Genomic DNA, 12161 nt, shown 5'->3' with positions numbered 1-12161 from the left:
AATCTGATAAAAACTTGAGCCGCCTGTAGTGACCCTAGGTGTAGAAGTTGGTACCAACTCCCAGTTCCAGAGGCTAATGCTTAATCTGTGATTAGTCAATACAGCTATTCCTGACGTTTCTCAGGGAGCCTGGGTGGCTCAGGTGGTTGAGTGTCTTCCACTCAGGTCATGATCTCACGGTTCCTGAGTTGGAGTCCCACGTCAGGCTCTGTGCTCACAGCTCAGAGCCTGGAGCCTGCGTCAGATTCTGTCCCTCTCTCTGCTTCTCCCTGCCCATGCTCTCTCTCTCTCTCTCAAAAATAAATGAACGTTAAAAATTAAAAAAAAAAAAAAAAAGCTATTCTTGACATTTCCCCAAGTTCGAAGTCTCTCCTTGATGACGCATCTCTCCTGCAGGAATTCTGGACTTTGCTCCTTACTTTCCTTCCCCAATAATATACAAAACAGATTCACCTGAACACACTATGGTAAAACTAGGACAGCACCAAAAGCTTTGTCTAAAGGGGAAGAGAAAAGGAGGAAAGGTCAGGATCGGCATCTTGACAGAACTCAAGATCATAAGTTTCCAGTGTAAAGAGATATAAGGTCAACCCCTTCCATGTTAGCAACCATTAATTTTTCACTGCTCTTGAAATCAGAGGCAGAAAATAAAAGTATCAGGAATATATAAAGGATGCTCCTGCAGTGGGCTGAATAGTGTCATCCCCCCCCACCCCATTCCCAAGTCCATGTCCACCTGGAACCTCACAATGTCACCCTGTTTGGAAATAGGGTCTTTGCGGATGTTAGTTAAAGGCCAAGATGAGATCATACTGAATTGGAGTGAGCCCTAAAGTCAATGACCAGGTGTCTTTATAAGAAAAGGAAGTGGAGGACAGAGAGGCCATGCGAGGACAAAAGCAGACACTGGTGTTTTGCTGCCACAACCAAGGAACATCAAAAGCCACCAGAAGCCGGAAAGGCAAGGAAAGTTCTCTCCTAGGGCCTATGGAGGGAGGGTGGCCCTGCCAACACCTTGATTTCAGACTTCTGGCCTCCAGAACTGTGAGAAAATACGTTTCTGTTGTTTGAAGCCACCTAGTTTGTGGCAATTTGTTATGGTAGCCCTAGGAAACTAATACACATCAATAACAACACTTGAATTGTTCCTTGACTGGGGTCTAGCCCAGCACCACAGGCTTTTTGATAATGGCAGAAGGCATGGAAATGACACAATGTACCATTTATTCAATTGTCTTGCTCTTCTCTGTGTTAGAGGCAACCACTGTCTATTTCTATGGGAATTAACATTACTGGGAAGTACCCAGTGAGATATTTGTATTGCCATTTGCAAGTTTATTATTTAAAAAAAAAATTTAATGTTTATTTTTGAGACAGACAGAGTGCAAGTTGGGGAGGGGCAGAGTGAGAGGGAGATACAGAATCCGAACCAGGCTCCAGGCTCTGAGCTGTCAGCACAGAGCCCAACGCGGGGCTTAAACTCATGACCTGAGCTGAAGTCGGATGCTTAACCGACGGAGCCACCCCGGTACCCCTCCATCTGCAAGTTTAAAGGTTCTTTGAAGCCAACTCAGTACAATGACTTTATACTTCTGTTTAGGGAAGTGGAGGCCTAAGATAGATTCATCAAGAAGCCACTCATCTTCAGGCAAAGCCTGTTACAATTACAAACAGGAAAAGTTATCAGTCCCACAGCCTAAACCTCACAGGTAACATTTCAATACTAGCTTTGAAAGTACTAAGCACCTTATGTAGAATTATGGCAATTCTTCTTCCAACCTACCTTATCGTGTACAGGGCCGGTGCAAGGAATGATATTAAAAGGGTATTTCATTTCACCCCTAAAGATGACAAATTGAAATTGTTTTAAACAAATCCAAATGCAGTAAGAGGAAATGAGAAACACAGCCTCAATGTCACTTTGAAGGATGAACCTCAAAAGTGACATTTTATTCTAAGTTGTTTCTCTTCTTTCAGCATCTCCAGTGGTAGAAAAAGGACACAAAGCTAGATCGACAGTATGACCTATAACATCTACAGATTTAGCACAGAAATAAATGTTTTCATTTTCCTCATAGCCTCTTATTTTCCAGATGAGGAGACGAAGGCACAGAGAAGTTAAATAATTTGCCCAAGGCCACACAACTGGTAAGAGGCAAGATTAGAGACGCAGCCAGGGCAATATTGTGTCAATACCACCTACAATAAGAAAACTTAGTAAGGTGTCGACCTGGCATTATTAAATTTTTTATTTACATTTATTTATTTTTGAGAAACAGAGTGAGACAAAGCGTGAGTAGGTGAGGGGCAGAGAGAGAAGGAGACACAGAATCTGAAGCAGGCTCCAGGCTCTGAGCAAGAGGTCAGCACAGAGCCTAATGCGGTGCTCGAACCCACGAACTGTGAGATCATGACCTGAGCCGAGGTCGGAATGCTCAACCGACTGAGTCACCCAGGCGCCCCTCGACCTGGCATTATTAAAGAAGAGTTGCCATTAAAACTGCTCTCACGGTTTACCAACAAAGTCAAAAGTCTTAAAATGAGTTCCTAGGGAGTATTTCCTTCCCACAAATATTCAATGTGCCAAGTAGACATAAATGCTAACCCTATCACTCTTGTGCCTGTTCTGCTCACCCACTAGCCAGCGTTCAAGAATATGGTGGCGGACACTCTAGGTTGCCTGCCGGCACAGCGGTCTCTCAATGTTTTCCAAAAGAAAAGTATGGCAAAACCATTCTACTGAGGACCAATTTTCAACTTGTGAACCAACTTCAGTAAAAAAGCAAATGCACCAATGCAACACAACTGAAATGCACATGAAAATACTCAGAAGTGGTTAAAAAGTCAGAGAAAAAGGTACTGATATCAGATGTAAATCATGCCTACATGAAAAAAAAAGTCATTTCAGTTCAGGGAGCCCAAAAAATGCCTGAAAAGATAACAACGCAAACAACAATCAAACAAAAACTAGCTACCATGTCATGTATTAACATATGACATACTATATTTTATTTCATGCAGAATCATGGAGTCTTACTAAGCTCAGACTTTTATAAATACTTAAGTTAGTTCATTATACAACTAGGGATAGAGAGAAAGTCCAACTTAATCTGAGATCTTGGTTCCATATTTTTCTGAAGAATATGTCCTAATATTACATGCATTCTTTGCTGCAACTATGACATATGACATACTTGGTATAAATGGCCTTAATTCTTTTTTTTTTTTTTTAATGTTTATTTATTTTTGAGACAGAGAGAGACAGAGCATGAATGGGGGAGGGTCAGAGAGAGAGGGAGACACAGAATCAGAAGCAGGCTCCAGGTTCTGGGCCATCATCAGCCCAGAGCCCCACGCGGGGCTCGAACTCACGGACCGCGAGATCGTGACCTGAGCTGAAGTCGGACGCCCAACCGACTGAGCCACCCAGGCGCCCCATAAATGGCCTTAATTCTAAATAAAGTGTTGCCAAAATTCTAATGAAACAAAATTTAACTCAAATGCAGGATTTAAGAAATATAGGCTTTAAAAGAATGTTAAATGTTGATCTTATTTTTAAGAGAAGGTCTTAAAGATACTCATGGAGGAAACAATTTAGATCAATCAGTTGGCGAGCCTGGGTGGCTCAGTCAGTTAAGCATCCAACTTTGGCTCAGGTTGTGATCTCACGGCTCATGAGTTCGAGCCCCGTGCCAGGCTCTGTGCGGATAGCTCAGAGCCTGGAGACTGCTTCAGATTCTGTGTCTCCCTCTCTCTCTGTTCCTCCCCCACTCACACTTTGTCTCTCCTTCTTTCAAAAATAAACATTAAAAAAAAAAAAATTAAAAGATCAGTCATATTAAAAGTAAATGGGTGAAATATGGGTGAATTTTATATATAAAATATGCCTCAATAAAGTTGCTTAAAAAAAAACCAAACAAACAGGTAAGAGAATGTCCAGTACTTTACTCTTTTACTGTTCATCACCCAAGATAAATATTTACTTGAAGGCAGAGGGTCACAAACGTCAATACTTGAAGGGTTCAGACAAGGGAAGGTAAATTTATGCCCCCACATCTAAAGTGAACAGGCACTGGATGGCTCCAGTGGATTACCATACACAAGGAGGTACCTAATGATTCCAGATCTTCTGATTTTTCAAAGGAGGTGGAAATATAGATTTTTGTAAATTAAAACACGGGAAACACTGTATGAGTCACAGAGAATGCCTTTATAGATCAAATCTACCCCAAGGCCACCATTTTGCAAACTGAGCAGAAGAATACTTTGGATACACTGTACTTGTTCTTTTGTAAGATATACTTCACGACACAAATTTTAAAAATGTATATTAAAAATAAGGTTTGGAAAAGAATATTTTAGTAAGAAAACTGATGGGCCAAGAAAAGCTTTTGTAATGAATATGTTTAGCTTTCTTTGTGAGTCAAATAGCATGCAAATTTACAACTATTCCAAAGACAGTGGTAATAGTAACTTGGGATTTGAAGTGAGGTTCTGGAACCCAAATGCTGATACTCCAAAGTAACAATCCTAGCCAAGAAAGATCCATTGCCCAGCAGGTAAGACCCACTGCCCAGCCCCCAGGTGTGGAGGCTTACTACTAAAGATACTGGTTTTCAAAGTCAGTAACTGAGCAAAATTATTCGTATAATAAAATAATTATTTTAATGAAGTATTTGAAATAATTTTAAACATTTATACACAAATATGGGAATATGCTGCACTTTACAAAAAAATAAAGCTAAGCATTTAAATATACAAAAACAACTTTAGGTATAGATCTCTTCTGAAAGTTTCTCTTTTAACATATACATAATTTATAGCATTTTACATAACTTGCTGAAACAAAAATGGCCAATTTAACATTTATTACAGTATAGAACATGGCCACAACAGTCCCAATGGGAAGAACAAGATAAGGAGTAACATACCAGAGGTGTGTTCTTTTCCCCCTGAATTCTTTTTCTAAGAAGCACAGCTTTCCCATTTTTAAAAAATCTTCTTGGAGGATTTACTTGTTCTTTCTGTATGGGATTCTAAATACAGCTATTATTTTTCACCAACTACATGCCACAAAGGCGGAATTAAAAGAAAGAAAGGAGGGTTTGCTTTACAAAACATCAGCTTCCTCCTCAGGTGGGGGGAAAAAAATATATATATATGTATATATATTGCTCCTCATAATACATTTAGAGCCAAGATCTCTAACAATGAACTGCTGACATTACCTTTTGAGTATAGAATCCAAAATGGAGTCCTATTGTTAAAAATTTCTAATCATCGATTAGGATTTTGTAAATGCAACAAGAGGCTTAAAACTTGCGGTAATGAAAAGGATTTTAGAAAACTATCCTTCTTGAGATTTAAAACAATACACAAAACAAAAAATAACGACTTCCTTTTGAGATACTGTACATTTGAAAATGTTTGATACATTTTCCTTTTTTGGTTGGGCTGTGATTTTGTCCTGTCAACAAAACGTGTACCGGTTGCTCTGGAGTTCCAATCCCACCACTGGAACGGAGGGCACATGTGCAGCACGGTTCCTATTCTGAGGTTCCACTCTCATTTTCCCCTCCTCAGTTTGAATGCAGTGCCCCATCATTCTTTTCAGTACTTCCCACCTTTTCCACTTTTCAGTGAGGTATATCAGCAGCTTCCATTTTAAAGTTTCCCTGACAAGGATGTCCCCTCACTTGGTATCAGAAGCAGCATATGGTGACGACCCAGAGAGGAGCCACCTTTGTGGGGACAGGCACAAACTATCCCCATCTGTCTCCGTTTTGACAACACTGGGACTCGGCCGACCAAAGTCACTACAGACGCTGTGGCTTGTCACCTGGAACTACAGAAGGTGACTATCACAATTAGCTAAGCAACTTCTGATCCCAGCCTAGAAAACCTAACACTTTGAGACAAGTTCAGCAGAGGATGAAATATAATCTTGGAAAGTCGGGACTCTTCCTTTCTTTCCCCTGCATCGTAATGCAGGCTGTGTTAGGGAAAGACACCTCGCCTACAGTCCAGCAAATGAAGCAGGTGGTAACAAACAGGGCCTTAACTTGCTGTAATTAAATCCACAGGTAGGCAGAAGCCTATGTCTGTGTGAACTGTATTTCATAACCAATTTCCAGAAGACAAAGTTGAATTCTAGTCATTAAGAACCCCGTGGGATGTGTGAGTAAGATTTAATAAAAGTTTATAACTGTAAACAATGATCTTCCCTATTGGTGATTATTTTCCAGAAACTGAAATTTCAGGAGAGTGCAACAATGCTCTTTATGTCTTCTTTGGCAGTAAACAGCAAGGATCTGGATGGAGACTGGAGTGGTCACTTCAGAAGGGCAAGGTACAGAGCTCGAGAATACTTCATCTCTCTTTCCTGTTCCATACAGAATATCAAGTCCCTGAGACAGATTCTTGTGATTCTTGGACGAAGCAACTGCTTGGTGGCTGTCAGGCTGGATGTCCCAGAAGCAAGAAGATTGTCTTTTAAGCCCTAAACAGAATAGAGAAAAAAGTTTAAAGTAACCAATCTTTCATAAAGGGAAAAACTGTCTTCAGCATGGAAGAGCTACTAGCCTCTGGCCACTGAGTTAGGTGCTGGAGAGAATACAGTAACGCAGCAGGCTCAACCCTGTCCCCAGCAGCCCCATCTCTTGGGGAAGGCCAACTGCCCCCACACCTCATTCAATCTTTCTCTCTCACCTGGACCAGGGCCACAGCCTCTTAACTGATTTCTCCACTTCCAGGCTCTACTTCACTCCATTCTTTGCTGTGCATTGAAGGCCAGACTTTCTTCTTTAAAGGTCTTAGACAAAAGTTTCGGGATTGATGGATGTGGTCATTATTTCAATTGCAGCGATGATTTCATAGGTATATGTATATATAAAAATCTATCAGACTGAATACTTGGAATGTGTGCTGCCTTTTGTATGTCGATTATAAAAATAAAAGAAAAAGCCTTACATGATTCAGGTCCTACCATTCTGTGGTTCAAAAATCTTCAAAGGCTCCCCCACCCTGTCCAGACTAGCTACCTGAGCACTTGTTATGACAGCTATGTTAAATCACTTCCCACACATGATCTCTTTTCTTTCATGTAACATTGCAACAAGTTACATGGGTGCTGCCTCCATTTATCAAATGAGAATACTGAGCTTAGATAGGTTAAGCGACCTGTTCAGAGTCACACAGCAAAACTGAACCAGGACTCAATTTCTAAGTTGATCTAAAGCGAGTGCTCTTATGGGAATGCAAGCTGGTGCAGCACCCTGGAAAACAGTATGGAGGTTCCTCAAAAAACTAAAAACAGAACTACCATAGGACCTAGCAATTGTACTACTAGGCATTTATCCACGGAATACAGGTGTGCTGTTTTGAAGGGACACATGCACCCCCATGTTTATAGCAGCATTATCAACAATTGCCAAAGTATGGAAAGAGCCCAAATGTCTATCGATGGATGAATGGATAAAAAAAAATGTGGTATATATATATACAATGGAGTATAATTCGGCAATCAAAAAGAATGCAATCTTGCCATTTGCAACTACGTGGACGGAACCGGAGGGTATTATGCTAAGTGAAATTAGTCAGTCAGAGAAAGACAAAAATCATAGGACTTGACTCATATGAGGATTTAAGAGACAAAACAGATGAACATAAGGGAAGGGAAACAAAAATAATATAAAACAGGGAGGGGGACAAAACAGAAGAGACTCATAAATATGGAGAACAAACGGAGGGTTATGGGAGGGGTTATGGGAGGAGGGGATAGGATAAATGGGTAAGGGGCACTAAGGAATCTACTCCTGAAATCACTATTGCACTATATGCGAACTAATTTGGATGTAAATTAAAAAAAAAAAAACAAACTTAAAAATAAATAAAATAAATAAAAAAATAAAGTGAGTGCTCTTAGTTATTACTGTGTTATATTATCTACCAAATCAGGTACAAACTCATCACATGGCTTCCCTGCAGGCTCACTTCCCACTGTTCCTTTACAAAAACAAAGGCTGGAAGAAGAAACGAAAAATAACAGAATTCTTAAAGGATAATTTTGTCAAGGTGAAATCCTTTATTCTCTCATTCTTTTTTTTTTAACCATACTTTGTTCCCAAAAACATCTTGATAGGGTTGTCGACCCTCCTTTCACCCTCCAAAAGACTTATATTTATATTTTCGTAACATAGGAGGCAAATCTTCTGGTTCTGTAACTATCCTTTTATAACCATCGAATTTTGATTATTCCCTCTACATTTTTGTTTTGTTTCGATGGAGGAGAAAGAAATCCTCTTTAAGGAATACACTTTGGTCGAAACAAGTCAACTTAATTCTATGCATGTTCACAGAATGACTGAGGGGCACTTCACCTGATGGTCAAACAAAATCTCCTTAAGAGATGCTTTGCAGTTTTGAGGGAACATGACAGCACAATCACATTTCTATACTTTCATAAGGTTAAACATGTTCAAAAGGATCCATGGAACAAATTTTGGAAAGTCGACATGTTTAAAAAGGATGAAAACTTTACTCTTGGCTGCACAATTGCCTGGCTATTTGTCCTGGAGCCAAGCTATGGGACAGCCAGTCTTTCACCACTTCTGCAAGGTTCTCAGTAATGAATGCGCATACAAGTGTCTGCCTCTGTGACTTTCACTAAAGCATGGCAGTCAAGCACTAGCACATTCCTCTTCCCGTTACCACTTAGACGTGGTATAATATAGATGTAATCCTAACCACTGTGAATTATCACCATCACAATATTTTCCTAAGGGTTTTGCAGAATGGACCTGCCAACTGAGCTTTAGAAAACTGGATAAAAAACACACATTAGGAAGAGAGTTAATAAAACATGTCATGGGCAGTGAGTGGCAATTTTGCTGTATATAGGAGTTATCTGTTTAAACTATAGTACATTTAAATAGAGGCATTTTCTTAGCCAAAAATTAGATATAATATGCTAAAGCTGAATCGATAGTTGTTTACAAACGTTTCCTATTAAGAGTTTGCCTAAAATCAATCATCTAATATTTTATATGGATTTTGAAATGTAAATGGCTAGATGGATACACAATGTCTTGGCAAATGTAAATACCCAGAAATATGTCACATGTCCACTGAAAGACATGTATGAGAATGTTTAGTACTATTATTTGTAATAGACCTAAACAAGAAACCATCCAAATGCCCATTAAGAATATATTGTGGAATACTTACACAAATGGAAAACTACACAGCAGTAACAAACTGAGTAACATAGATGAATATCACAAAAATGAAAGGATCCAAACACAACAAAATATAGTCTGATTCCATTTCTATAAAGTTCAAAGCTACAGAAGTCAGTACAATGATTCCCCTTAGGGGAGAGGAGTAGTGGCCAGAAAGAGATAGGGCAGGGTTATCTGGGGTTCTGGTGACGTTCTCTGTCTTGACTGGACTATCGTCTACATGGGTGTGTTTGTGCTGTGAAAATTCAGTGAGCTTTGATTTGTGTGCTTTTCTGCATCAATGTTATACTTTAATTAAAAAATTAAAATGCTCAAAAAAACACCCCACAAACCCTTGTCCAGGTAGGAAATAAAAAAGAGAGCAAAGAGGGAAAAAGAGGAAAGAAATAAGGCAAAAATGTTAAACAGAAAAAAATTTTTAAAACTGAATCATCTGGGTAAAGAACAAAGGGGTCACAGTTCATGCTTGTCATGTGATAACCCTAAAGGATTCAGGAGAAAGAGCCATATTACAGCTGCCAGCACAGGGTTGAAAAGAAGGTCATTCCAACAGGATGTAGCAGAAGGCCTGAGGCAATGTTATAAATGAAACAAACCCCAAGGGACATTCAGTAACCCAACAGAAATGTCTTTCATAATTCACAACTTTACAAAGGTGATAGCATCCTCTTCCCCCAAATAGTGACACACTTCGAAAGTCAATCTTTCTTGAACATGGATACAAAAATATAGCATCCTATGCCTATGCTTTGGGGATGTCTACAGTCTGACTTGTCACTTTCACAATGACCTGGGCAGAATAATCAGCTCTCAATTATCCATGGTCAAGAAAGTGGATCGTGCACAGCTAACTTAAAGCTATAAAAAAACTCAAACCTGCCTTTTCACCAACATCTTTAATTTTCTCTTACCTCACTAAGTTTCTTCTCCCACCTCACCAAGTCTAGGACTGATTTCTGGTCACATTACATTATTAATGCCAAAGAACACTAAGGTGGTTACGAGATCAGAATTTGTATGAAGGAAAAAGAAGACCCTTGCTGATAATGTATTAATTATTTCTGATATAGGGTGTTTTCCCAACCAACTTTCTACATGAGGATATTCCGTAACTTGGATTCTTCACATGGATGAAAATCAGGTATTGAAATGAAAGAGAAAGATCAAAGAAAATGAAAGAAATAATACACTTATTACCAAGTGCACAACAGATGTTCTTGAAATCATAATCAAAACTAAATGTTCACACACTCTACCACTGCTAGGTCAATTAAGTTATTAGTCTTCACTAATTTGTTCAATTATATCACTAAACAAAGTTTCTTATTTTTGTGGAACTCTTCTCTAATAAGAAAAAACTGAACACTATAAGTTACCAATTTCAGAGAAATAACACTGTTTTTAAAATGACACTAAGTATTTGGGTGCCTCGGTGGCTTAGTCGGTTAAGTGTCCAACTTCGGCTCAGGTCATGATCTCATGGTTTGTGAGTTTGAGCCCCAGGTCGGGCTCTGTGCTGACAACTCAGAGCCTGGAGCCTGCTTCGGATTCTGTCTCTCTCTCTCTCAATCAATCTCTCTCTCTCTCTCTCTCTCTCTCTCTCTCTCTCTCTGCCCCTCCCCTACTCACACTCTGCCTTTCTCTCTCAAAAACAAACATTACAAAACATTTTTTTTAAATGACACTAAGTATTTAAAAATAACCAGTTATCCAAATTTTTATTCCCTCAACTTACTGGAGTGGGTGCTGTGAAGTGAAACCTTTCAAAGTTTGTCTCACTTTTTTTTCCATATTTTCCTCAATTCTATTCCTGCTATATTAACTGAAAAGCAGAAATCACATTTTTATGAGTTCAGGGGCTTCGTGAATCCTGCTGAAGTTCTCAGTGACTTCACGTGGGCCTCTTGTTTCAAAAAGCTGCCATCCAAGGCAACTGAGCTTCCTGCCAGCTCACACACGGATGCAGCTGACAAGTTCCCTGGGTTACTGGACACTTAAAGATATACAGGAGGATTGAACAGTAGTGAGCCCTGGTTGTCTCCTCCATTAGCAACCTCAGACAAATTACTTAAATTCTCTGTGCCTCAGTTTCCTAATCTGCAACACAGGAAGAGTAACAGTAATTATCTCATAGGGTTGTCTTGGGGATTAAATGAGAACAGTGCCTGGCATGCAGTATACATTCTGTAAATGCTGATCCTTCTTATAATAAATTAATTCATTATAATAAATTAATTCATTAGTCAGTTTAGAGGTTTGAAGGTTTATAAACAGGAAACAGTATAATTCGAGTTCCAGATCTTTCCTGACATCCCGTAGTTAAGTGTAATTATGATAAACATCCTGCCAAGTCCTACCTAACTTAAAGAAACAATTTCTCTTGCCGCATTTACTTTAGTCCTCTCAGTGAAATCTTTGGGTTTTAGTGGAGCTCTCAGTGCCTAAAGCTAACAAGTAGATTAATGGACATTTCAGACATGCAGTGGATGGACAAAGGATATATCCCAGGACAGGAAGTTTTCCATAAGCTCCTCCAATCAAATAGTGGAGGAGCTTGATGCTCTACAGACCCAACCAAGCTTATCAATATTGTTTCCAGAAGCTAACATCAACTTCTTCCATTCTATTCCCTGGATCAGAAGACTGACAAAACACAATGTATCCCTGAATCTTAATAATTAACTAGGAACAAAAATTGGACATTTTTAATACAGGCAAAGATTCATTACATTTCTCAGGCTCTGCCCCCGATTTTATGCTAATCCCAAGTACCATGGCAGCTCTTAAGGTGATGATTCAGGTCTTAAACTTCAGGGAGGAAACAAGAAATAGACATGGGCACAGGGGGTACAATGAAGATCTGGCTCTAGAAAAAGAAATTGAACATCTTCTAAGTCTTAGAAACAAGAATAAAAAAAAAGT

The 12161-nt window shown here is 39.3% G+C and overlaps 1 protein-coding gene across 4 annotated transcripts in view; it reads right to left on the bottom strand.

The window, feature by feature from the left end:
* The window catches only part of TAF4B (TATA-box binding protein associated factor 4b), a 179480-nt gene that overhangs the window by 49734 nt on the left and 117585 nt on the right, over positions 1-12161 (bottom strand). The window contains exons 15-16 of one of the 4 annotated variants that reach the window (XR_006209725.1): positions 6709-6811; positions 6423-6499 (exon numbers count right to left, since the gene is read on the bottom strand). The exons of 2 other annotated variants lie outside the window; for them this stretch is intronic. Coding sequence is in view for 1 of the 2 variants with exons in the window: in XM_007076006.3 (XP_007076068.1) it covers positions 6332-6499 (168 nt within the window). In the remaining variant the exon portion in view is untranslated. Of the gene's footprint in view, positions 1-4713; positions 6500-6708; positions 6812-12161 lie in introns of those variants that run through there. One more of the 4 variants, XM_007076006.3, reaches the window with a different exon arrangement.

This window comes from Panthera tigris, chromosome D3 (genome assembly GCF_018350195.1).
Source record: "Panthera tigris isolate Pti1 chromosome D3, P.tigris_Pti1_mat1.1, whole genome shotgun sequence".
In the NCBI taxonomy this organism is placed as follows: domain Eukaryota; kingdom Metazoa; phylum Chordata; class Mammalia; order Carnivora; family Felidae; genus Panthera; species Panthera tigris.
Note: the sequence above shows the minus strand (reverse complement) of the source record. Positions and strands in the feature narration are given on the sequence as shown.